This window comes from Podarcis pityusensis, assembly GCF_964106645.2.
Source record: "Podarcis pityusensis genome assembly, chromosome: 17".
NCBI lineage: Eukaryota > Metazoa > Chordata > Lepidosauria > Squamata > Lacertidae > Podarcis > Podarcis pityusensis.
The window spans coordinates 39005544-39032675 of record NC_138042.1 but is presented as its reverse complement, the minus strand read 5'-3'; the positions used below and the strand labels follow the sequence as shown (position 1 = coordinate 39032675).

Below are 27132 nucleotides of genomic sequence, written 5' to 3'. Positions count from 1 at the left end.
TTGCTGGAAGGGGGGTACAAGGTTTTTATTTGATCCTTTGTGTTTTGGCATATAAGGGGCACATGAAGAACTGGTGCTAACTTTACGGCCCAGGTTCCCCCCAGCACAATTCCCAGGGTGGGGGTGAGGGGGGGGAAAGCCGCCCTATATGGTACAGAAAGCCACACGTAACCCAAGTGCTCCCTCCTGTCCCCACCCCTTTCTAAATTGTCCAAGCGTGTTATAGTTACATCAAGAGGAAACATGTTGTGCACAGATGTCCCCTGGGTGCCTGGGTTCAGTGAGATATATATTCCCCCCCTTCTTGCTCTTACACAGAGGTTCAAACCCACCCCCACCCCCGCCCACCAGTGTCCAGAGGGGCAGCAAACTCCAGCTTCCTCGAGGAGGGATACTGCTCCTGGGGCCGCAGCAGTGGCACACAGACACATAGGGGTTGAGAGTTGGCCCTCTTCGTTGCATTCATCGCTGCCATTTCCCCTCCTCCTGCCATCGCCTGGCTCCTACTCCACATCTGGCAGGAGAGGGTCCTAGCTGGAGATTCGCTGGTAGAAGTAGATGTAGCCAAGATCCTTTGGAGGCTTTTCAGAGGCGCAGACTTTCTGGTCGTTGTAGATCACCCATCTGGAGTGGGGCGGGGAGAAGAGGGATTTATTGAAATTATTTCTTTTCCTTTTATGAAAGGAAACCAAGTTTCTAGTCCTTATGGTGGCAAAGAATGCTCCGAAGTGAACAGATCGAATGCCTGCTTAAATCTCAGCAGCCAGAGAGGTGAGATAATAAGATATTCAACATAGCTATTACACCCCCCCCACTCTCAAATGTAAGTGAAACAATGTATCAATAGGGCACAATTATTATTTCCCCCCTCTAAAATGCCACTTTGCGTAATGGGCATTACAGGCTTGGGATTCCTTTGGGGCAGAATTTTATTTAAAAAGCACACATAGCCCAGCATACGGGCACTTCCAGTAGCCAAGCTGCCCTTCCGCAATGGCCGATCAAGGCAGTTACAGGGCTTCTTCACTGCCTACAAAATTCAAAGACATATTTCACTGCAGACCAAGGAATATGCACCGGGAGTAAAAAACTGCCAACTTGCTGAAAATTCATGTTTCTAACTTCCGCTTGGACTGCCTTGTTTAATTTTTAGGGTTAGATTGTAAGTAACACAAGTCTAGTTGGCTGGCTGCCTTCAGAATCCTTCCTTGTCCACCCCGCGCCCCCCCCCAACTCTCTCAAAAGGAACTTTTGTTTCCCCCTTACCTGCTATCCTTCTTGATATGACAGACGTAATGGCCACACATAGTGGATGTGCCCATGTGGCTGATGAAGGCAAAAAGCTGGTATTCTGAAAGAGCGAAAGGAAGGAGTCAAGCATGCTTGCTACCCTCTCTGCATAGCTCTCCCTCAAACCGCCAGAGGATAGTAGAATTGTAGAACTGAAGAGCTGGAAGGGACCCCGAGGGTCATCTAGTCCAACCCTCTGCAATGCACGAATCAATGTAGGATCTGGTACATTATGAGACTGGATGAGCTGCCCTGAAGAACAACCTCATTGACATGTACAGATGAGAGGCAGGCCATGGCATGTGCATTTGTGTGTGTGTGATAATCTGGAACGGCACCAAGTCTGTCTTCAAACACTCCCGTCCCCTTAAAGAAGGTGCCAGAGGACACAAGACTGGTTCAGATAAAGTCAATCGAACAGCCTTTCTGGACCTAGCCAGTGCCCATCTAGTTGCCACCCATAACCACCCAGTTATTTCCAGGAAACAACGGCAATAACCCTTCCTGCATTGTTTGCTGGCTGGCATAAGGAATTCACAGGTACCTTCTCCAATATGGCTAGGAGCCTTTTATAGCCCCAGCCGCCATGACTTGTCCAATCCCGGTTTTAAAGCCACCTAAGACAGCAGCTATCACCGTATCTTATGGAAGCAAATTCTCTAGGTCAATTCGGTGCCAAGCTCCCAATTGGGAGTGGGGTGGGGAGAAATAAATAAGGGCTTCAGGGCTTGGGATGCAGACTGATGGGTGAGGCACAGATCTAGGCAACCACAGTATGGACCACGATGTTCTAAAGCGCCAGGGTACCAAAACTACTCAACCCTCGAAAGCCAAAACTCCCCCAGGGTTGCAGACTCACTTCCAGATCCATCACGCACTTTTGGCCCTACAGGGACAGATTCAGATATGGATTCGGCCGCCGAACGCCCCTCCGAAATGTCCATGGCCGCTTCTGCGTCCAGGTCGTCAATATGGCTGAAGATCCAGTCCACAGCCCGCTCGAGGCTGTTATTCTGCGGAGGAGAGGATTGCAAACAGTCAAGCTAGGAGCCCACCCAATTCTTCCCCCCTGCCCCCAAAGGGCACAGTTCCAGGCACAATGATGCAGAGGAGAAGCAGAAGAGGAGGAATGTTCTGCTCATCTTTCACCCTTGACCCACCGTAGCTCTGAGCGCTTTCATGGCCTGATCCCGGGAAAAGCCCATGGAGACGATGGTGGCCACACTGTCTTCTGATGGAGGGTCTGGACAAGCGATGGTGGAACCTGGTCCACTGGATCCAGGAAGAACCAGAGGATTTGCAAAATCTAGAGAAAAGAGGAATGAGGAAAAAGGTGGGAGCCATGGAGTTTCCCCACCCAACATGTCCTAATCCCAGCAGGAGGAGAAGTTTAATGCCCTGAGAATAGGGACCCACACTGCTGACGTACCTGGATCATCCATGTGGGACATGACCCAGTTCATCGCCGCCTCAGCCCCACTGTTCCCAGTGTAATACACAGCTTTGCGGCAGGCGTCCATCGGAAAGCCCATCTCCACCAGTTGAGTTATCACAGACTCATCCAACATGGGGGCTGCAATGGGAGGGGAAAGGGTTAGAGGTCTCCAGAAAGCACCACTTCTGGCCAAGCCCTTCGCAGGACCAGGCCCCAGCCTTCCGCTCTGCAGGTTTTCTCTCTCGCACACACTATGCGTCTTCGCCAAGGCCATGCCTGTATCCAGCAGTCTATGGAAATGGCCAATCCTGCAGCGGCAACAAGCAGTTGCTGGGAGAGGCATAACCACCTCCCCCAGCTCCGCGCCCATTTCTTAAAGAGGAGTCAAAGACAGACCAAGCCTGGGATGAGATGGCAAACAATGACCATGATTTACAACACCATGCTTCGTAACAAATACAATACTATTGTTGAACAATATGGGTTCATAATAACTAGAGGAACAATTCTTTATGCATTGTGATGCCTCTCTTTTCTTCGTCTTCTTCCTTTTTGGTTGATGTGAGGTATGTCCCCCCCCCCCAAAAAAAGCATTTTTTTTTTTTTAAAGATAGACCAAGCCCTATTCCCATCCATACCTTCCTCACAGGGCTATGCAACTGGTGGCTCACCAAACCCACATGCTGCCCAGAGGGGCTGGGGTGACCCAGTCAGATGGGTGACATGTAAATAAGATTATTATTATTATTATTATTATTATATGGTAGCCTGCTAGCCAGCAGCTCCACCAGTCTCCTGTTCTGGCCGTTGCCAAAACAACACCATCCCGACAAAAGTATTTAAGGAACGGGAGATGGGGAACATCCTACTAGGTCAGTTTCGCCCTAGACATACTACGGTTTCTTTGAGATTTCACAAACCTGATCTTGAGAGCAGTCAGTGGAGACTTTGCTAGCTGCCCTACCTTCAGGTGGGAGATCAGGCAGACAATAGTGGAGCTTTTCGCCACTGACTTCTGAGAGAGCCAGAGGAATTATGACGACTGGGAGGGTTGTCAAGCTGCTGGCAGGCTACACTTTCTAGCTGGTGGGCTGCGTTCAGTTTGGTGGGCCACAGCTGCACAGGTCTTCTCTAAAGGAAATGTACATGCTGCATGTGACGATGACTACGAGCAGAGGAGGTGCAAGTGCCCTTTGACAAGAAACGGACTTTGCCAAGGATCGCAGAGGCTTGTTTCTCTGGAATACCTCTTCTGAACGAGGCTGAAGGTGCACTATGCCCCATCCATTGCCATAACATTTCACTCTGCTAATTTCATGGTGGGATTCAAGGTCTCAGTTAAGGAAGGGTTCGGAAAGCTCCAGGGCACCACAGGTCTCATTAGATGGGGAAAAAGATGTGAAAGGAGAACACAGCTCTTAAACAGATGTGCCTCAGAGACAGGATTTGAGCGTGGTTGTTAGGAGCCCCTACTCTCGAGTAGGACCCTGGCAGAGACACATGCCTGACTGGCATGTTCTCTCCCTCCTGGTCGATCGTTTGGGAGCTTCAAAAGCTTTCTTCTGCCCGAACATCACAGCGACCGATGCCAACAGACATCGGCACACTTACAGATACGCAGAGTATTTCGCAGTTTGCGTAACAGAACTCAGTAGCTCAGCATTTTGGCTAATCTACTTTATTTACATAAAAACACACACAGAGCACTGCAGCATGGCTCCCTCTCTCTCTAGCATCAGACAGCAAAGAGACAAAGGACAATAGTCCCACTTCACGGCACACAGTAACACAAACATCCTGTCTCCATCACTTCCCACTCTGTGGAATGAAAACATACAGAGTCATGTGATAGACAACAATCCCATGACTGCAGACACGGGGAATGAATCTTCAACAGTGATTGACTCAGGCTAAAAAAAGAAAAGAAAGGGGGGCGGGTGATTCCCTAGAAACACACCCGGTAAGATTCAGACTTTACAATTCCATCCCTGAAGCCCCCATGATTCAATAGTGGATCCTGAGATGTAGTGTAAGGTGGTGCAGAGTCAGGCAGCCAGCAATTAGACAGAAGAGCTGACAGGAAGACAGACTGAGCAAGGAGAAGGAAAGGCACTGACACAGGTGACAGGACACAAGGAGAGAGAGGGAGGGGGGGTTGAGTGAGTGAGTGAGTGAGTGAGAGACTCAAGGAAGAGAGGAAAGGAGAAGAGTCACTAACATGTCGGAGAGGAGAAGTGAGGGGAGCAGAAGGAGTCGTCGTCCTCGTTGCCATAGAAACCCAGGCTACCTTTGGGCTCATCTGGCGTCACCAGCGGAGGCGCTATGTCAGGCATCTCCTCCTCCTCAGGTTGCAGTCCCGTCCCCTGGAGTGCAGAGATGTCCAGCTCATCTGGCATTTCGATGGAGACATCTGTCAACGCAAGCAGCACAATGGGGATCAGGTCAGGGATTGTGTCGAAGGTAAATTGGCTAAACAAAGAAGGCTAGCGTAAAAAATGAAAGAAAACGCCACAATCTATGGACGTGCTAACAGAACAAGGCCACTGATAAGGAGATGCTCCTAAGAATAGATGTTGCGTAGTGGCAGAGACCATGAACCAGGAAGTCCACAGCCACAAACCTGTGTGAGTGTCTGGAGGCTCTTGGAGGATGGACGGCGACTAACAGATTGAGCCTGAATCCCAACAAGACAGAAGTACTGTTTTGGGGGGACGGGGAGGACAGGTATGGAGGGCTCCCCTGTCCTGAATGGGGTAACTCTGCCCTTGAAGGACCAGATGCGCAGCCTGGGAGTCATTTTGGACTCACAGCTGTCCATGGAGGCGCAGGTCAATTCTGTATCCAGGGCAGCTGTCTACCAGCTCCACCTGGTACACAGGCTGAGACCCTACCTGCCCGCAGATTGTCGCGCCAGAATGGTGCATGCTCTAGTTATCTCCCGCTTGGACTACTGAATGCACTCTACGTGGGGCTACCTTTGAAGGTGACCTGGAAACTACAACTAATCCAGAATGTGGCACCTAGATTGGTGACTGGGAGTGGCCGCTGAGGCCATATAACACTGGTCATGAAAAACCTACATTGGTTCCCAGTACATTTCCGAGCACAATTCAAAGTGTTGGTGCTGACCTTTAAAGCCCTAAACGGGCTTGGCCCAGTATATCTGAAGGAGCATCTCCACCCCCATAGTTCAGCCCAGACACTGAGGTCCAGCTCCGAGGACCTTCTGGCGGTTCCCTCACTGTGAAATGTGAGGTTACAGGGAACCAGGCAGAGGGCCTTCTCGATAGTGGTGTCCGCCCTGTGGAACGCCCTCCCAACAGATGTCAAGGAAAGAAACAACTATCTGACTTTTAGAAGACATCTAAAGGCAACCCTTTTAGGGAAGTTTTTAATTTTTGATGCTTTATCGTGTTTTAATATTCTGTTGGGAGGCTGGGGAAACCCAGCCAGATGGGTGGCATATAAATAATAAATTTCTATTATTATTAACCTACCAGGTAGTTTTAAGCAACCTAACATCCTGTGGTGCCCCCCCTTCATTTCCCCCGTATCTACAATTGCAGATAACAGTGGCCTACCTCACAAGGGTATTTTAAGGATTACCGGAGAGCTGAACCACTTTGAACAATCAGAAACACCATATATCTTTGCTAAGTACTGTCATTACACTTGTCAACTAGGATGGAATATCTGGTGCAGCGACAAGAGTTGCCATGCTGGAATTATGAGGCGTCACTCCCAACCCTGGACAACCCGTGATTTCCCAACATTTTATTTATTTATTACATTTTAATACCACCTTTCATCCGTAGATATCAGGGCAGTTCACAGCATAAAAATACAAGATGAAAACACAAAGTGTACAAAAAACCTCCAAGAATAGCCCTCTTACCGAGTTTTTTGGGCACCCAGTCTAGGCCAAAAGTGAACTTCTTGATCTGGATCACGAGATAATCTGGGAAGGATGCAAACCGGGTTGTCCTAAAAAATGAGAGTAAGAGCTAGTGAAGCATCCCATTTCAAAAGTTAAGCAACACCCAACCAAGAGAGAAGGGAGACTCCTCAATAATAGACTCTCACATGGAGCAGCAGTTGCAAGCTTACAGTTTCTTGGATTCTCGCAAGCTTCCCACTTTCTGCAGGGACCGTGCACACAATTGCTTAACTTGCTTCTACTAAGGATGCACGTTGTTTCATACCAAACAAAACAGAAAAATGGAAGCCACCAGTCACAAGGCTAACAGAACAAACAAATGAGTTCCAAAGGGGCAACTGTACACTTTTGAGCTGAAGATGTCCAACAATGTGATAGGTCTTCCTTCCACAGGTGGAAGGACAAAAAAAGAGAGGTTTACCCTTTGCCTGTGCTGGTACTTTCTGAATTGGAGAAATGTTTGTATGTTTCTGTGCAAAATATAGCTGTAGCTTATCAGTTCCTTTAAAACTTTCAGTCCTATTCCATACACTTCGCTGGACTGATCATGTTATGCGGATGCCTGATTATCGTCTTCCAAAGCAGCTACTCTATCCTGAACTTAAAAATGGAAAGTGTAATGCCGGTGGTCAACAAAAGAGGTTTAAAGACTCTCTCAAGGCAAATCTAAAAAAAATGTATTATAAACACTGACAACTGGGAAACACTGGCCTGTGAGCGCTCCAGTTGGAGAACAGCCTTTATCAAAGGTGTCATGGGCTTTGAAGACACTCAAACTCAGGATGCAAGGGAGAAACGTGCTAAGAGGAAGGCACGCTTGGCAAATCCACACCGTGATCAACTCCCGCCCGGAAACCAATGTCCCCACTGTGGAAGGATGTGTGGATCCAGAATTGGCCTCCACAGTCACTTACAGACTCATTGTTAAAACCGTGTTTATGGAAGACAATCTTACTCAGCTACGAGTCATCGCCAAAGAAGAAGAAGTTGTCCCACCCAGATCCCATTCCTCTGTGATATGGATTTGCAGATTGTAGCTAATCAGTCTCCTCCCTGTGCCTGGCATGTGTTTCTTTTACCTTTATTCATTCAAAGCTTGCTCAGAATCCAAGTGTGTTTTAGTGAGTGAGCAATTATGCACAGTGTGTGTGTGTGTGTGTGTGTGTGAGAGAGAGAGAGAGAGAGAGAGAGAGAGAGAGAGAAGGATGTTCTCTCTCTCTCATATACTGACTGAATCAGTCCATTCATTGTCATAAATTACAATGAATAGCAGACGGGCAGTTTCTGGTTGTAGACAAGGGAGACATGCTGGCAGAACATCAGGCCATGGCACTTGGCAGCCTTCCAAATGGAAGAACCCAGTAGTTTTCCCCATCCACTAGCTAGCAAAACAAGGAGGAAATGGACTGAGGGGAAACAGGATGAAGCAGATATCCTTCACAGGCAGCTGCACCTGTGTGATTGCAGCCACTTCTCTGGCTAAGGAGGCTGTTGTTGCTCAGTCTTCCCCTCCTCCCCAAATTATTCCCAGGTAGGGAATTTGCCAAGGGGCTGGAGTTAACTTTGGATATGAGGGATATCCAAATATGATTTGAGCTATTCCCTCCCAAGTCAAGAAGCTGTGCAGGGCGCGCCATTCTGGGTAATTACTTGACTAAGGCAAGGCAATAAAGAGCCCCTCTCACTTTCCCAGCTGCCATAGCATCAGCCACAATCTGCACAAATTGAGAGGGAGCAACAGCCCAGGTTTTTGTTTTCTCCACAAATCCTGTGGGCAGTGGGAGAACAGCAGACCCAACTCATGGAAGATATGCAGGTGAGGGGAATATCTCCTATGTAAGATCTAGCCAGGGGTCAGCAAACATTTTCAGCCACCTTCAACATTTTCACCACTGTCCATCAGACCTTGTGGGGGGCTGGGACTATATTTTGGAAAAAATAATAATGAACGAATTCCTATGCCCCACAAATAACCCAGAGATGCATTTTAAATAAAAGCACACATTCTACTCATGTAAAAACACCAGGCAGGTCCCACAAATAACCCAGTGATGCATTTTAAATAAAAGGACACATTCTACTCATGTAAAAACGCGCTGATTCCGGGACCATCCGTGGGCTGGATTTAGAAGGTGATTGGGCCCCGGGCCTTAGTTTGCCTACCCATTCAGGTAAGCTGTATACAATGAAGGGGAACGTTACCAAACCACGGCACGTCATCCCTTGGTCACTGGTGCTGCAAGGGGAGGCAAATGGGCTCATGCCTTTTGTTTCCGATGATGAGAAACATGACTGGAAATTGTGTCACACAGGTTTCTAGCACCTAGGTCTCCCACTCTCTGGGCCTCATCAGCTCTGGTTTGGTGGTGCAGCTTTGTTTCTCAAATCTTATAATATGCATTGTTTGTCAAAGCCACTAATGCCTCCAGCCAGGCCTTCAAACTGTGCCCAATGTCTGCCAACCGGGCCTGTCTGTGCAAGAGCCTGGTTTCTGCCCAGCTGGTGCTCCTCTGCCACACTTAGCGTTTTCCTACATGGGGAAAAGGGGTCCTGTTTTAGGAAAACTGTCTGCAATTTGGTAGGGTCCAGTTCCTTGGGAAGATCATTGAACGACACAAAAGCTTCACAGCAACAGGAAACAACTCCACAATGGCACTAATACAGTCGCACCTTGGTTTTCAAACAGCTTAGTTCTCGAACGTTTTGCATACCGAACGCCGCAAACCCAGAAGTGAGTGTTCCAGTTTGCGAACTATTTTTGGAAGCCGAATGTCTGACGCGGCTTCCAATCGGAAGCTGCGGTTTGGTTTCCGAATGTTTGGGAAGTCAAACAGACTTCCGGAACGGATTCCGTTCGACTTCCAAGGTACAACTGTACTACGATGACACAAATGCAATCCTCAGCAAGGTTTATTTCCTTGCATGCCCCGAATTTCAAACTTGCTAGCACTGCCTCCCTGCTCCCCCAACTCACTTGAGCGCCACAGACTTGGCCTGCAAGGCTGTGCTCCAGAAGTCATCTACTTGCTCTGGGGCCCCATAGGCCTCTAGGCAGGAGCTGAAAGGCACCTTGGCACGGACCAGTTCGGGCAGCGGCTGCTTCTCCTCCTCGGCCTGCCGCTTTCTTTCTTCATATTCTAGCAACTCATCTGTAGGAAAAAGCAAAAAGAAGCACACAAGGGATTTATCATTAGGTTTGGCTATAGGTCATGGAAAATGGACTGGCCAGCTGCAATTTCCATTACATAATTCCCTGTGTCCGCTGCCATGCTAGTGGCAGCATCTTTCACCTTTCTTCTTTCTTAAAATTCTTGCTGGTATGTTCCAAAAATACACACCATCGTGACAAACAAAAACAGTACACCCCCCCCCCGCCACAAACAGTTTAAACGGCCATTGATTAATTAGGATTAGAACAGCTACCAACCAGACACAAATCCTTGTGCAGGCTGTTAAATTGTGCTGTTGCTGGCGAACTCTAGATGAAATTCTTTATCTATTATTTGTTATTATCTATTATTCGGGTGAAGGGTGGTATAAATTTTTTATTAATAATAATAACAACAAAAACCACAGGAAAAGCTCTGCAGTATCCTCTCCCTTCAATCCATGCTTAGTGCATGATGTGCATGCACCCTAGATGACAGATAGGGCAGAGGTGGAGAGACACAGAGGCAGCTGCTATGAACAGGGTTTTAGTGTTCCTAGAACCTCATAGCAAGGCTCGGCCAGTTTCAGAGTGGAGCAAGGAAAAGGGAATTGGCTGGCCATTACCCTCATGAAAATCACAGGGAAATGATACAGCAGGGTTTCTCAAACTTGGGTCTCCAGCTGTTTTTGGACTACAGTTCCCATCATCCCTAGCCACTGGTCCTGGTAGCTAGGGATGATGGGAGTTGTAGTCCAACAGTCCGAGACCTACGTTCGGGAAACGTTGCGGTAGAGTAAGCTTTGCTTGGGGTGGAAAGGAGACCATTGCTCTTGCACATACCACTCTGAGCACAGAAATAAAGGTCTGCAAAGGACGGAGGGGAGGTGGGGAGACACCAGTGACATCACAGCTCCCCACCTTTGTTCAGCGCTGCCTCCATGGGCACCGGCAGCTGCATGATGTAATCAACGCGCTGGGTGTATTTCACTTTCTCCGTGGCCAAACACTTGAGCTTCTCCTCCACCAAGAAGCGGAAGACCTCGTTGGGGTTCTCGGAGCTACGGCAGTTCCTCTGAGGAAGGAAAATATGGGAAAAGGAAGGAGAGGCGTTAGGGCCAGCGACAGCATACATACTGGAGGAGAGGATCCAGGAGCAAGGATCCAAACAAGCAAAAGCTACTCTGTCCGCCTCTCCTTTAAAAGCCTATGCCAAAGCTTCCAGGCTTCTGGACTTTCAGGAAAGCACTTGCTTCGGCTGTTGAGGAAGCACTCTTTTGGGCCTAGACAGCACCCTGCCTAAGCCAATGGCACACCCAACATTCCTTATACTCGAGTATAAGCCGAGGGGGTTTTTTTCAGCATAAAAAGTGTGCTGAAAAAGTCGGCTTATACTCGAGTATATACGGTATTTCCTCTCTTCCAATGACAAATACTGTCAGCAGCCTTCTCCCTCTTTCCCTCTGGTGGCAGCATTCAGTGCTGGCCTGCCAAACAACTCCTAGTCACCGGCCCAAGTACCCTTCCTGCCATTTCTATCCAGTATAAGTAGAAATCCATTTCCTAAAGCCCGGGAATTGTTACCTCCACCATGTTAATGAAGTGCAGGAAGAACTCCTGAGCGTCTTGTTGCCGATTAGTGGAGAATTCTGGATGACCTTTGCCAACAAGTGATTTAAACATTCGAGGTGCGATGCCATCTTGAATGCCCTGCAAGGAGAAGAGACATTTGCTTCAACCAGGAGAGATCTGTAACCAGGGTGGATTTGATTTAAATCAAATCAATTTAAATCACAAGTCAGTAAGACTTGATTTAAATCTCTCTCTTTTTTTACAGAAAGACTCATTTTTGCTGGTATAATCTTAATCTTTACAATCAGATGAATGTTTCATTTTTGGAATAGTAAATTTTCAGAATAGTTTTTACAGCTATATCAAAAATTACTGATTTGGTTCTACTATTAGAAATACATTAAGAGAGATAATTATGAAATTATTGTGAGGTTTACTACGTAAACTGTTCATATTTGGACAACTTTTCTGCTGTACTTTATTGGAAGGAGAAAAGTAATCATTTCCTTAATAACAAGTGAAACAATTTATTTAACTAAAACAATAACATCATAGCATTTGTATCCATGTTTGTTAACTGATGTGGTTAAACAATTTAAAAAACCAACAGACTGAGTTTTAGCACACATGAAAAACTTAAAACAAATCCTTATTTCCTGATGAATAGCCTTTGGACTATAATGTAACTTAAATTGAAAACTATCTTTAGAAGGAATTTTTCTCCAAAATCATTTTATTTTAAAAATCTGATTTAAATCCAAAAAATCCGATTTAAATTTTAAAAATCTGATTTTTAAATTTTAACAAAAATAATTTATTTTTATCCACCCTGCCTGTAACTGATTTAGGAAGCCTCCTTCCAAGCTCAGGGACAAATGGGCTTCATAACCCTACCTTCTGGTCCAGCTGCTGCTCTCCATCTGAAGCAGCTGGCTTTGAATATTCCCCAGAGAGTAACCCATGGCCCAACTTGGCTCTGGAAAAGCAGATAAATGTAATCAGCCCTGACATGGATAATAAAAGCATGACCTTGTGAGTTTTAACCTTGTAGCCTGCTGAAATCTTGATGGGCACCTCCCGCTTCACACAAAAGATCAGTGTTTGGGCTCTAATACTTGGAGTGATTTAGGAGCCTCTCAGTGTCAACCGTGTTCAAGGAATTCTGCAAACAGTACAGTATGTCTTTTCCAAGGAATAGGGATCTCAGGATTGGTGGCATCCAGCTTTTCCTTGAGCTATAGAGCTGGAAGGGACTCTAAGGTGCAGGAATCTCTGCTAAAGCATCCAGGACGGATAGCCATCCAACCTTTGCTTAAAAGCTTTTTCTTTTCAAGAACAGGTGTGATGTACCTTTGGCCCACCAGGTGTTGCTGAACTACAACTCCCATCATCCCTGGCTATTAGTCATGTTTGCTGGGCGGATGTAATTCATAGCTCAGCAGCACCTGGTGGGCCAAAGATTCCCAACATCTGAAACAAAAACTAATTCACACAATTCAGGGTTTTTTTTTAAAAAAAATAATAATCCCAAAATCTTGGATTTCATTTTAACAGACTGCATCTAGACCAGGCTTCCTCAACCTCGGCCCTCCAGATGTTTTGAGACTACAATTCCCATCATCTCTGACGACTGGTCCTGTTAGCTAGGGGTGATGGGAGTTGTAGTCCCGAAACACCTGGAGGGCCGCGTTTGCCTATGCCTGATCTAGACACATCAAAGAACTGTTTCAGGCAAACGCGCTTTAAACTTTGTATGAGAAATCGGGTTGGCAAAAATGGAACTCCGAAGTCTGGTGCCACAGTGTTATAATGCACATACTACACACATAAAACACCTTTTCTTTACCAATCTAGCTGTGTCCTTAGATTTCTAAACCCTCACAATTCTACAAAATGTGGCAGCACCCCAATCAGCACAGAATGTTTCTCAAATTGTCGCTGCTTTTGCTTAGTGAGCACACTCTGTTCACTGCCAAACAGTGACAAACATGAGCGGCAGTAGCAAGAGAGGGAAGAAACCCCTCACTTTAGTCCCCAACCCTGTCCCTTTGGGGCAGAGACTGGCACCCAGGGGTCTAGCAGTCTAGTTTCACAGGTGATTGGGGGGGGGGAGCTGAAATGGATGTGGGTCAGGTGGCAGAAGGCCTTCTGCCATCCATCAGCTCAGACCTCTGGCAAGAGAGATCTGTCTGACTCTCCTCTGGCAGTCCATTGGCTGGGGAGAGGGAGGAAGAAAGGGGTGTGGCGTGTGGCAGAAAGAGAGAGAAGGGGTGGCTGTACCCCGCTAGCAGCACAGCAGCCGCTAACACAGACAACCCCCGAGGGAAAGCAGCCCATGACAGAAAGAGCCCTTTAGAGCACTACGTACACTTGGGTGTTGAAGTCCTGTGTCGGATCAGCAGGAGCATTTTGGAATATTTTCTCTAGCTTGTCTACATACCTAGAATGCAAGCAAGCAAACAAACGAAAAAGAACAGTTCAGTGAACCCACGGTTGCATAATTCAGAACAGCAGAGCTGGCAATATTCAGGGGTTTGGGGGCCCAAATAATCTCAACCTCGTTTTGTGAAAATAATAATAATGCACATGTCTTGGCCTTGGAGCAGTAGAGAAACATCTCTTGCTTTTGGGTCTCTATTGCATGTTTGGAGTTGGAATGTCCCCTTAATATGACCTTGCTTAGGTACCAACTTGAATAATGCTGAGAGAGATAGCTGCCCCTCAGCTCTGAAATCTCCTTCCTCTGGAGACTCCTGTTTGGCATGGCTTCCGGAAGCAGTGTGTTTTCATTCAAGTTGGCTTCTGATAGCCAGAAGCAAGGAGGGTGGGCTTTAATTAAAGAACTGCGGCAAGCGGTTTTGTGACTGATGAACTCTCACCCATTCCCAGTGCCTGAGGTGTGGCAGGGTACACCCTGAACAACAGCAACAAAACTCACTGAAAATCATTATCCGAATTTTGTAGGTCTGCTAGATGTACAAAGCTTTAGACAAGGCCCACAAATGGTTTATTTTAACTTAATTAGAAGCAGAGAGAATGAACGTGGGCTACACTATCAGGACACGTTGATTTTTTTTCAACTTTCAAATTCCAAAAATGAAGAGAGCTAAAATGCTGTAACATACCTTGTGAATTCAAAAGATATTTTGGTTAAATCGATATAATTTAGTTTTGCTTGGTAAGTAAAATGTGTGTAAAATTTCAAAGAAATCATTAAAAATGATTGCCAAATATCTGCAGTTAGATACATTAGTATTATTTTTATTGCTTATTATTGCTTCATATTGTTGCTTCCTCTTATTATTATTTAGTATTGCCTGACCTTTTCATAAGGCAAAATAAAATTTCTTTGTTTTTCCAAAAGCCATTTGTGCCTCTTCATCAAACGCAGACATACCAAGCTAAATGTTGTCTAATCACAAAAATAATAGCAGATTTGAATTCCTCACACCCAAAAACATATTTTTGAGACCCTTCAGCTGAAGAAACTTTCAAAAATTATGTTTCACCCTCTAAAATGACACCATACTAAGCTATGCTCTCATCTCTGAAGGTGTTAAGATTGCTATATTACAGGCGATATCTGTTTGCACTCTCAGAAGTGATTCAATACAATTTGCTGCAGCTACAGGCACAATGGAGGCCTCCTCCAGGTCACTTACTTCCGCTGGAAATCTGGTATGCTGAACAACACCTGCACTACTGAGTTGAGATAGCAGCTGTTTCCCAGGTTACGGATGCCTGTGTAGCCAGGGCCATAGAGTGGCTTGAGCTGAACCCCGGACTCTTGGATCAGCTCCCACTCACCAATCCGCTGGTTCATGTCAATCTCTAGCTCTGTCATCGTCTTGTCAGTCTGGGAAGAAAGAACCACAGAAAATGCTCAGAAAATGCCCCTCCCCCAAGAGTTGCTGATCCAGGGGAAATTAATGGAGTAAGTCACAACAAAGGCGGCATGTGAGAAAGCTTACAAAGAACTCAAGAGCCCTCTCCCCGCTCTCCATCTGGGCTACTTGGAATTTATCTTGCTAAAACATTGAATCAAAGACAGAAGAATTATTCTGGCCACAGTCTGGCATTAGGAGTTGGTAACAGGCAATTATGGTGCTGGAGGAGACTCTTGAGAGTCCCACGGACTGCAAGAAGATCAAACCTCTCCATTCTTAAGGAAATCAGCCCTGAGTGCTCACTGGAAGGACAGATCGTGAAACTGAGGCTCCAATACTTTGGCCACCTCGTGAGAAGAGAAGACTCCCTGGAAAAGACCCTGATGTTGGGAAAGATGGAGGGCACAAGGAGAAGGGGAGGACAGAGGACAAGATGGTGGGACAGTGTTCTCGAAGCTACGAATATGAGTTTGACCAAGCTGTGGGAGGCAGTGGAAGACAGGAGTGCCTGGCGTGCTCTGGTCCAGGGGGTCACGAAGAGTCGGAGACAACTAAACGACTAAACAACAACAGGCAGTCTCTCTCTCTCTCTCAATCCCAATTTGTCCGAAAGCCTTTGAGCTACTCCAATGGCAAATCCATATCCCATTCTAGTGTCACATGTGAAAATCTCAAGCCCGAGTGGCCATGAAAATCTCAGGGCAGGAAGCAACACTCCCATCGCCCCTTCTCACCTTCTGCATTTTGAGCATGTCAATCCCAAAATGAGCCAGGTGCTCTGCCAGGTTGGGGTCCAAAACCATGTCGTCTTCATCGTATGAATAGACATCTAAGGAGAAAGGAAACATTGGGAGGGGAGGTGGAAACCAACAGCTTTTTGGTGCTGTTCCACCTACAGAAATCCTCAAGAGCAGGGATGACCACCTGGGGCAGCCCAGCAGGCTGAATGCTGCTTGAGCCAGCAAGATAAATTCTATCTGGTCCCCAGCAGTCCTATTATTTTTAAAAAATACAGGAGAGAAGATGAACTATCTTTGACTGCACTTTGAGTAATGCAGGGCAGGGGTGTCGTTTTTGAAAGCTGCATGCAAAAAATGCTACTTAAAATTTCAACATTAAATCTTTTATACGCCTATTTTGCAGGATTAATGTACAATACTATTGGCCCATATTACTCAAGCTGCTTATGGAAGGGATGGTTGCAGCTCATGGTCGAGAAGGTCTGCCAACTGGCAGCTGATGGGACACACTCAGTTGTTTAAGTATGCTGATCTGGCTCTTCAAGGACTTGCAAAACCAAGGTACAGTTGTACCTTGCTTGTTGAATGCCTTGGTACTCATCCGTTTTGGTTCCCAAACGCCATCAACCTGGAAGTGAGTGCTGTGGTTTGTGAACATTTTTTGGAAGCCAAACGTCCAACGTGGCTTCCAACTGAGTGCAGGAAGCTGCTGCAGCCAATCGGAAGCCGCGCCTTGGTTGTTGAACGTTTTCGGAAGTCGAATGGACTTCCGGAACAGATTCCGCTCGACAACCAAGGTATGACTGTATGTCCAAAACCTTTCCTTCCTACAAAATGTGGGCAAAGAGCCAGGCCTTCCAGATGTGCAGAAATATATGTCTCTCATTAACTGTGAAGCACCTATGCTCAATAACAGCAGAGATCCTGCAAGGCAGCGGAGGTTTAGGATCAGAGTTTTCCTTCTTTTAGAGGGGCTACCTTCCTAGGTTGACGAGCCCCATCTGCCCCTCACTTCCCTCTACAGCAGGTGCAGAAACCGCCTTCTTGACCACTGGACCGACTATTAGTCTCATCTGCTCAGTCTGCCAGAGCCTGTTTGCATGCAAGGGCGTGTAGCAAAACTCATTTCTGACTCCCCTGCCCCAAGAACATGTGGTCATTCCTGGTGGAGGCAAGGCAGGCTTCTAGGATATGTAGCAAACCAACTGCCCTAGCAGGCCTCCCAATCGTGGAAGAATGTTGGCATGTGCAAGAATAGCCGTGCTCACTTCAAGTTGGTGGGGAAAAGAGGAGTCAGCTCCGACCCAAACTGTCCTTGGGCCCAGGCAGCAAAGGCTTCTTGCAGACCCCTATGACTGTAACTGCTTCATAGCAAGAGCACAAACAAGAGAATCTGTCCGTGGCCACAGACTCCAAAAACTATTCTAGCACCTGTCTTGTCTGCAGGATGTAATCCATTGGTACAGTCAAATGCAACATTCCTGTAACTTCCTGTTCCACTGGACTGGAGCATCTTCCCCCTGCATGTGACCTGGGAGATGGGCGTGGCTGACTCCATAAAAGAGCCATCATGCAGCCATTTTCTCAGTCTGTTGTCTTGCTTCGCTTGCTCTCTTGCTTACTGTTCTTTTGCTGCCATGCTGTTCTCCTGCCGCCATTTTGTTCTATTAATGTAATTTTGCTGTCTGCTGGCTCTCAGCCAGCAGCACATGAGTTCAGTCTCCATATGAGATGAACTCACTGTCTGTTTGTGTAAATACTAAGTAAAGCCTGCCTTTCAGGGACCAAATTGTGAACTGAAATGTGAGTAAACTTTTTGTTACTTTACTCAGAAAGACTTTTGTGTCTTATGTTTTTATGCATATTGTATTATTTATATGATGTTAGCCGCTCTGGGTCTGACTCCGGCCGGGGAGGGTGGTGTACAAATAAATTTATTATTATTATTATTATTATTATTATTATTATTATTATTAAATGGGACACCAGGAAATAATCTTAACTAAGAGATTCAAACAAATCTGCAAACTAGCTTCCAACTATATTGAGGGGAATTTGCTCTGCTACATCACTTCACTAGCGTGAGGGAGGGAGGGATAATACTCATTCAATACATCCTTTCCTACTATCCTTAACATTCCCACATTGTCAGGACAGAGACTGGCTGCAGCCTCAGCTAGACGCTTCGCTCACCAGCTCCATCAGGAGTGATTGTTCCCAGCTTCACGGCCAACGGGTAGCCCGTTTCCCGGTAATGTTCCACTGCGTGATTGTTGCCCCCGCTGCCGTCAAAGTAGCGTCGTCCACACAAGATGGAGCCATCGGTCATGTTGAGCCACAGGTTCTCGCGCATGTCGCACTTGCTGCACTTCCAGCCACTGGCAATGGAAACAGGTGGGGGATAAGCGACTTCTCTCAGCCACTGTGACTTTCAGCCCACCAGGAACAGGCAGGCAGGCAGGCATGTACAAGCAAGCCCGGGCATAGGCACACACGCAAGCCTGTCTCCTTCCTGGAGAATTTGCGGGCTTGCATCCTCAGGTGAGAGCAGGCGGGAAGACTTGGCAAGCGTCAAAGGAGTCCCTTCCTCCTGCTACGGGACTCAGCAGAGGGATGGAGTCATTTTGGACTCACAGCTGTCCATGGAGGCGCAGGTCAATTCTGTGTCCAGGGGAGCTGTCTACCAAGCTCCACCTGGTATGCCGGCTGAGACCCTACCTGCCCGCAGACTGTCTTGCCAGAGTGGTGCAGGCTCTAGTTATCTCCCACTTGGACTACTGCAAGGCGCTCTACGTGGGGCTACCTTTGAAGGTGACCCGGAAGCTACAATTAATCCAGAATGTGGCACCTGGACTGGCGACAAGGAGCGGCCACCGATACCAAATAACACCGGTCCTGAAAGACCTATATTGGCTCTCAATACATTTCCAAGCACAATTCAAAGTGTTGGTGCTGACCTTTAAAGCCCTAAATGGCCTCGGCCCAGTATACCTGAAGGAGCGTCTCCACCCCCATCGTTCAGCCCAGACACTGAGGTCCAGCTCCGAGGGCCTTCTGGCGGTTCCCTCACTGCAAGAAGTGAGTTTACAGGGAACCAGGCAGAGGGACTTCTCGGTAGTGGTGTCTGCCCTGTGGAACGCCCTCCCATCAGATGTCAAGGAAATAAACAACTATCTGACTTTGAGAAGACATCTGAAGGCAACCCCGTTTAGGGAAGTTTTTGATGTTTTAATGTGTTCTTAATATTCTGTTGGGAGCCACCCAGAGTAGCTCGGGAAATCCAGCCAGATGGGCAGGGTATAAATAAATAAATATTCTTAATTGTATTATTATGCTGAGACTTTGCAATCAAACTCACCAAGGAGGGATACGCACGGCATTCTGGAGCTGCTGCAGTGAGAAGGCGTGCCTTGACACACGCCGAACCTCCCCATCCCAGGCCTGCACCTCCTGCTTCCGCGAGGCAGAGTCTGCTGTCAGAATCGCTTCAATTGCACTGGAAATCTGAATGGGCAAGAGGAGAGGGTCAGCCTTCCAGCGTCTCCTAACCCACACACCTGCATTGCACCTGCAGACAGAGTTCTGCCAAGGCACCTCGATACTCCCCCCCCCCGCCAAGCCCCAGTACTTGGCCTTTCTTCTGCCCCCAACAAACAATCCAGGACTGCCCCCCCCCCCCATTCCGATGAAACAGAGAGCCTACCCTGTCCTTGACCATATCTGGCAGACCCTCCAGTCCATCTCGAGGAATATCCAAGTGCTCTGGTAAAATGACTATTTTGACATATTCATCATATTCATATTTCTCCTCCGGGATGTCAAACCCACCTTCCACGCCTGCCAAAAGAGAAGCATAACAGCAGCAAATGAGAGGTGCAAGAGACAACATGATAAGATCAGGAATTAGAAGTCTGAGCCAAATACCAAACTCCACATCATCGGACCCCCGAGCTTAGGATATGTATGATCTAAAAGGGAATGGGAAATATCAGCTTCCCTGCAGTCTTTACCACTAGGAAAACTGTAGCCCAAATATATGCAAGGACTTCATCCTCAGGGTACCAGAGAGGAGCAGGGATAGTTGCTTACCAATAGCTAGACGCGTTGGTTTCTTCCTAGGAGGATCTCCAGAGCTGGAGTTGGTATCTTCTTCTTTCTGGAGCAAAATCAAGAGGGAGGTAGTTAGGAAGCCATCCCAAAGACTGGGCCACAGCCCACAAGGCAGCAGCCATTGGGACCTGGAATTTCTTCCCCTGCTCAGAAAGTTAAACACGTGAACCCCACTTTCTCAGCTCAAGCAGTTCAAGCGCATAAGATAGAAAGCCAGCTAGTCTTACCAACTTGCGTGTCTTCTTAAGATGTAGATAAACTCGCTGACCTGTTTTCTCATAATGCTTCCCCACATATTGCTTTCCAAAGCCCAGGAATGTGTTCATGCAAATATACAAGCCTCCATCAGACTCCTGTAGAATAGAAATACGAGGACATTCAACAGGTATGGGGGTTGAGGGGTTGTTGATGAGTCTGCAGTGCCATGAGTAATCCAACTTTTTTTTTAAACAACAATATCACAAAGATTCTATGCCCCAAAAAGCTAAAAGCCCGCAGCCTAAGCTATCCAAATGTATTCCATCTGCAAATCTCTCGTTTTTAACAATTTCTTAAAGATTCCAGGCTCTTTGCCACACAACTTCCAAGCACATCTGTGCAATCTTCAGGAAGCTGAGTTCTACACCCAACACTACATTCTGTGTTGTTGTTTTTCTGCACTTTTCAGAATCGGGGCCTAAAGGCAGCCCAGTCTACAAACTGCATTTGAAAACCAAATCCAGCCTACAAACCAAGCTGCACAGTCTGCACTGGAGTGGACCAGATTCTACAAGCGGGGAAATAAAATGTTTGCATGTCCTCCCCCCGCACGGTTTAAATTAAAAGCCTGCACAGTTAAGTGTGCCAGTGAGAAGGCTGGACTGAAACCATTGTGCCAACATACCAGCTTGACATGTGCATGGGAGATTTGAAGTGGAACATCATTCAAGCCATTCAAACTGAAGTGGTTCAAATTAGAGGTCTACGTCACGTTTTGTCCCTTGTCTTTAATACGGAGGATTTCCAGGTTTGAGGCATTTTCACTTGTCACAGGGTGCGAGGCTGCTTCCTCTCTGGACTATCTTTTAGTTATCATTTTCCATAGTCTACTCAGCCAATGATGTTTTGGAGACAGAGGAACCAGAACCACACACACAAAGTATTCTAAGGTTGAGTTCATATAAAACAAATCATATCAAAATGTGAACACACAAATGTATTCAGAGGAAAAATCGCAGCCGCTTTTGTTCTGCCTCTGGTCCTCCTGCTGCTGAACTACCCGTTACCAGTAGCTAAATCACGGTTTGGCTTAGTGTTATGTTTGAACTAGGACTTGTGGTTTGTATCCCTCAGACAAACCACCAGCAGTTAGTGAAGAACATACCTTGGCTGCAGCTTGTGATTTGTGTGGAGCAAGACAAACCACGAGCCCAGCTTAACACTTAAAACAAAACAAAGCCAAACCATGGCTTTGATCTGGGTAGCTCAGCAGCAGCAGAACTGAGGGAGAAGCAAAGCAGCTGTGACTTTGGCTGCGAGTACCCACACGCTTGTAAGTTCATGCTTAGCTATGGTCTGGTTTAGTGCCTAAATGTGAGTGTGAGCACGCAATAGATTCATGCAGTGATTTGATACTTGCTATTTATTATTATTTTTAAACACTTCCTGAGACATCAAAGACGCAAGGACAAAGCTTAAAGTTTTGAGTAAAGCGTAACTATGAAGATCGAGAAAGAGACAGGTCATTTGGTGTGTTCTTCTGCATTGCCTTTTACCCCTGTGTAACTCTATAAAGCTCAGGGCTGCCTTACAATTGTCAGTCTTGTTTAGATGCCTATTTGGACATATGAACTGCATATATTAATCTATTCATTTAAGTTACGAATGATGGAATATTTTTGTAGCTATTGTTAGCCTATGATTTTTCTATCCTCCCCCTCCCCCTGGTTATATTTGCAATTTTTTTATTTATTTCATGGACCGGCTTTCTGCACAGAGGTTAAGAATGCTACTCAAGGCAGATCGGTTGTCGATCCATTTTTCTTCCAATCCCACAAATCCCAGCATGGCCAGACACTCGCTCAAGATGAACCAGCCTCCTGGGCATCTTTGCTCCCAGGAATGTGGCAGGCAGATAAAGAGCAGCAGGGAAGGGAGAAGAGATGAAGCTGATCTTTGGAGAAGAGCCTTACCAGACTCTCTTTCAGGCCAAGCAGTCTCTGTGCTATCACAATCATTCTGTGTTGGAGAGAAAGTTGCCAGTCTACTCCTATATTCCTGGTTTCTGCTTGCTGAGTAATAGTTGCCGTCTGGCTCCTTATGCAGCTGTGCTCCACCCTCAAACATCTGACCTGCTGCCAGGAATCACCCTCCTTAGGCAGACACTGGACTGCAAGCCTCCCTCCCTCCTGTGGTCTAGGCTGCTTTTACTGTCCAGGAAGCAGTACAATATTCATCTCAGTGAACAACCAGTGCTCTCCTCTTTTATCCCCACTGACTGGGCGTGTATCCAGTGTTAAAAATTCAGATATATAAGCTGGGCGCCAAATGGATTCTTAAACCAAGGTTGCAGCCGCCAAAACAGAAAGTCCAGTTGCTATTTGGGGGCAAGACAGCGCTTAAGTCTTATCTTTTAAATGATAAAATGATCTTTTAACTGAATGCGATTATCATTTAAACATCTGGCTAGTTCAGATGGCAGCCTTGAGCTAGGTTAAGAACTTTTGAGAGCTTAAAGAAGAAAAGTCCCTTGATTCAGGGACAGTCCACGTATATAGTCCTATTCCTACCTCTTTTTTTCTTAATGGTGACTGCTCCTGCTCAGGCTGCACAGAAAAAGTATTTTGGTTCCAAAAATTCATTCTGATTGTGCAGAAAATAAAGTATAACTGATAGAATTCTAAAGGCTGGGGGATTAGTTTGTGAAAACAGGCAAGATCTAAGGACCGCCAGGCACGCACCTCCAGCTGGTTGAGACATCAGGTGCCATCCTGGCGCCCAGCCATCTTCACTTGGCCGCAAATGGTCAAAAGCCAGATGCAGAATGTGCCTGGCTAATTGCGAACACCGGGTGTGTCCTCATTAAAAAACTTTTGATCTGGTTATCACAATAAATCCTAATCAATTGGTGAAGCTGAACCTGGGGAAGAACTTCTGTTGCATAGAAAGTATATGCAGGATTTTTTACAACTTGTAAAAGTTGCTTTTAAATTAATTGGATAATTCTGACAGTTAAAAGAGTGAACCGAGTAACAGGCACAGCGCTAGATTTTCTGAACACATCCTCCAATAGCAGTTTGTATTAGGCACCATGAAAACACCCAAAGCTGGATAAATCTCAGGTAGCTGCTGTTTCTCAAACTCTTCCCCGCAAGGTAGAACATGGTTTGAAGTGCGTGTGGTGAAGCATCCCTATTCTGAGATCGAACATTTTGTTTCCATTTTTTCTTAAAAGCAGATCAGTCTTTTTATTATAGGATGTTTGATTCCAAATCTACCTATGGACAGTACTGCTGCATATCATTTTCAGGAAATTTGGGTCCATGTGCAATATTGTAATGGGCAACAGTAGAAATATGGCATTCAAGTCCTTTCTGGGATTGAGATTTAATGTAGTGTTAAACTCAAACATAGCAGACAACAGCACCTGTTTCTGAAAGAATACAGATTTTTATTTAATATAATCCCATCAAGATGCATGGTGCTTTAAAACAGTATAGCGTGTGGGTATTGACCATTGTCACCTAGATTCCAAATTACAGATAAGGAGGCCTTGAATCCAACTGCTTGAGACAGATTTTGTGAGATGTGAATGCTTATCCCTATCTTGACAATACGTGTGGCATTAGTTCTGTACTGGTGAATGCGAACAACATGCCAAATGATAGACATCACCCTGTCAGTGTCAAAAATCACTCTACAGCCATCTCTTATGACACAGGGCTTTTCCTGATGACTGTCAGCTAGTCTCAAATGCACTTTTTCTGATCATGTTTGTTGTGAAGGATTCATTATGTCTCCCCAGAATTTCTGTCCCAGGAATGTCGTATTTTCATAAGACTCAAACTGCAACACACTGTTGCTGGGAAATTATTATTATTTCCCCAGCTGGTAGAAACAATCTATGTTTGAAGAGGCCTGGAATGTGATAATGCAAATGAGAACCTGTCAGACAGGGTCCCCAAAGCTGCCAATTATTGCAACCAAACAGCCCCAGTCAAGTGCCTCAAACAATCCCTTCCTACCCATTTGTAGAGGCTTGTGGGGAGCTAAGAAAAAGGAGGCTACTCTCCTGTTGTTTAGAAGAGACTCATTCTTCTGGCCCATCTAGTCTAGCACACTGTTCTCACAGTGGCCAGCCCATGTCCCCAAGCTGATCTTTCAAGGAGACGCTTCTGGCCATTCCACGACCAGCAGATTGCCAGTTGGTGCCAACATGAAAGCAAGCCATCTCTGTAACAGTTCCCACCCTCTGGATCGCCCACCTTTAGGCAATTTGTGAGATGCAGGCAGTAATGACCTCAGAGCACTAAACATACACGTTTACCGACACTCTCCATGACTCTTAATTTTTGTTTTGTACACTGCTCAGCTTTATCTGTGATATACTGTTGTCTACAGTTTATAGCTATTTCTTAGGAAATTACATTGAATGCAGTGTTATTTTTTAAAATCATTTTTATATAAGCTACTTAAGAGATTTTTTTCATTGTTGCTATTACATAGAATCATAGCAGGTTCGTCTGGTGCCTTTATTATACACCTTTAGACACCAGACGAAAATGTTCCTCTTCAACCAGATCTTTGACTGATCAACATTCTATGTCCTTTTAAACGTGTTTGGACAGGGAAGGTATTGGTTTGGTTCGTTCTTGTTTTTATTATTTATTTTGTGTTCTTGGTCTGTATTTTTAGGCTATGAACCACCCTGAGATCTTTAGCCGAAGGGCGGTATACAAATTTAATAAATAAAAATAACAGAATTGTAGAGCTGGAAGGGGCCATGAGGGTCATCTTCTAGTCTGGCCCCCTGCGATGCGGGAATCTTTTGCCCAAGGTGGGGCTCGAACCCGCAACCCTGAGATTTAAGAACCTCGTGCTCTACCGACTGAACGATCCCCGTTTAGTACAAGTTGTATGTGTGGTTGTTATATAATGGAAATCAATCAAATTATTTAAAAAAAAACTATGAAAAGAAAAACAAAACAAATAAACAAGCAAACGAAGACCTCGTATGCCAGAGGCTCAGGACCTTGTCGCATCAATCCATGCGATGGTCACCTCCAGGCTTGACTACTGTAATTCGCTCTACGTGGGGCTGCCCTTGAAGCTGTCCCAGAAACTCCAGCGGGTGCAGAATGCTGCAGAGAGGCTCCTCACAGGGTCTCTGCCATGGGAGCATATTCACCCAGCGCTTTTCCAGCTGCACTGGCTCCTGGTGGAGTACAGGGTCGGATTTAAGGTGCTGGTTTTGACCTTTAAAGCCCTTCATGGCCTAGGACCCATGTACCTACGGGACTGCCTCTCCTGGTATGCCCCACGGAGGACCTTAAGGTCCATATATAGCAACACCCTAGAGGTCCCGGGCCCTAAGGAAGTTAGATTAGCCTCAACCAGAGCCAGGGCCTTTTCAACACTGGCTCCGGCCTGGTGGAACGCTCTGCCTCATGAGACCAGGGACCTGCGGGATCTGATTTCTTTCCGCAGGGCCTGTAAGACAGAGTTGTTCCACCTGGCCTTTGGCTTAGAATCAGTTTGATTCCCTCCCCCCCCCTTCTTTTTCCTTCCTCCTCCTATGAAGAGACTGTACCCTAATGTTTTAATGTTGTATCTTAATCTTTTAAATTGTATTTTAATCAACTTGTTTTTATTATTGGTTGTTAGCCCGGTCATGGCTGGGGAGGGCGGGGTATAAATAAAAAATTATTATTATTATTACCGACTGACTGATCCCAGCTTAGTATAAGTTGTGTGTGGTTTTTATATAATGGAAATCAATCAAATTATTTAAAAAAAAACTATGAAAAGAAAAACAAAACAAATAAACAAGCAAGCAAGCAAGCAAGCAAACAGACGAAGACCTCGGATGCCAGAGGCTCAGGACCTCGTCGCATCAATCCCATGTAAAAGGTGTGGCTGCAGAGCCAGTGATGCAGCACACGTGCGATTCGAAATTGAGAGGCCTAACGTTGCCCTTTCCCCCCGCCCCAAAGGACTTCGGGATTTGCAGTTTTCTGGGGGGGTCGCCGCCGCCAAGCACACAACTAAGAGGGACTCCGTTTCCCAGCATGCCCCGCCCCGATAGTTCCAGAGACTTCAGTAGTCCGGCGAAGCGCAGCCGTACAGCCGGCAACCGGGCGCGAGAACTACAGCTCCCAGCATGCCGCGCGCCCCCCTCAGCTTCGAAGCGGCCCTGCCTTGTATCTCTTCAGAACGGCTGAGGCGGCCTGTCAGAGGGATAAGGGGCCGGGAAAGCGGCGGGGTGGGGCGCCCGCAGGCAAGGCGCGGGCCTAAGCCAAGAGGAAGGCGGCGGCCTCCCTCAGAACTACAATCCCCAGTAAGCCAAGCGTATTGCAAGCAACTGAAAAAAGGAAAAGGTGACTGGGCCGCAGTGCCTGCTGGGACCTGTAGTGCTCTTTCGGCTCCCTGGCAGCAGGTTCGAAAGGGACGTCACGCCCCGGGAAAAATACAAGTCCCATGGTGCCTTGCGCCCGGCTACGCTAACCTCCTCCCCCCACCCCGCTCCCACAGCCTGGGCGGCCGGAGTCTACGGCGACAACGGGGGCTCCCTCCGGCGCCCGGCGCTTTCCTACGGGAGCTTACCGGGGTGTCGAAGGAGAAGGCGCACTCATCCTTATGGACGCGGTCTCCGGCCTTGGGGACCCGGATGGATGGCAGTACAGAGAGTAGCGCTTCACTCAGCTCCGCCATGACAGCTGCTTTTTCCGACTCCTCCCACAGCAAGGTCCGACCAATCAGAGAGCGACGTACCTCAGGCTCCACTAGCCAATGAGCACAGGCACGAAGACGAACGC

At 46.7% G+C, this 27132-nt stretch overlaps 1 protein-coding gene across 2 annotated transcripts; it reads right to left on the bottom strand.

Moving 5' to 3' along the window:
- On the bottom strand, positions 1 to 27107 carry USP5 (ubiquitin specific peptidase 5). Of its 2 annotated transcripts, none has more exons than XM_080987108.1 (20): positions 26921 to 27107; positions 20347 to 20472; positions 20099 to 20165; positions 19713 to 19846; positions 19368 to 19513; positions 18203 to 18387; positions 16004 to 16098; positions 15045 to 15238; positions 13751 to 13822; positions 12277 to 12358; positions 11395 to 11520; positions 10732 to 10885; positions 9637 to 9811; positions 6621 to 6709; positions 4944 to 5135; positions 2720 to 2863; positions 2451 to 2596; positions 2150 to 2303; positions 1267 to 1351; positions 1 to 624 (listed from the first exon to the last, which is right to left on the bottom strand). In XM_080987108.1, exons 1-20 carry the CDS (start codon positions 27026 to 27028, stop codon positions 531 to 533), a joined length of 2568 nt encoding a protein of 855 aa, XP_080843234.1. In that variant the 5' UTR covers positions 27029 to 27107; the 3' UTR covers positions 1 to 530. The 2 variants fall into 2 exon arrangements, with proteins under 2 accessions (XP_080843234.1, XP_080843235.1); XM_080987109.1 differs by having other exon boundaries at positions 5013 to 5135; positions 26921 to 27102.
- Between the last annotated feature and the right edge of the window lie 25 nt (positions 27108 to 27132).

Coding starts and splice junctions, on each gene's coding strand:
- USP5 (XM_080987108.1), bottom strand. CDS start 27,028: ATGGCGGAGCTGAGTGAAGCGCTACTCTCTGTACTGCCATCCATCCGG. Junction 20,473..26,920: donor CCTTCTCCTTCGACACCCCG/GTAAGCTCCCGT, acceptor TCTATTCTACAG/GAGTCTGATGGAGGCTTGTA. Junction 19,847..20,098: donor ACCAACGCGTCTAGCTATTG/GTAAGCAACTAT, acceptor CTCTTTTGGCAG/GCGTGGAAGGTGGGTTTGAC.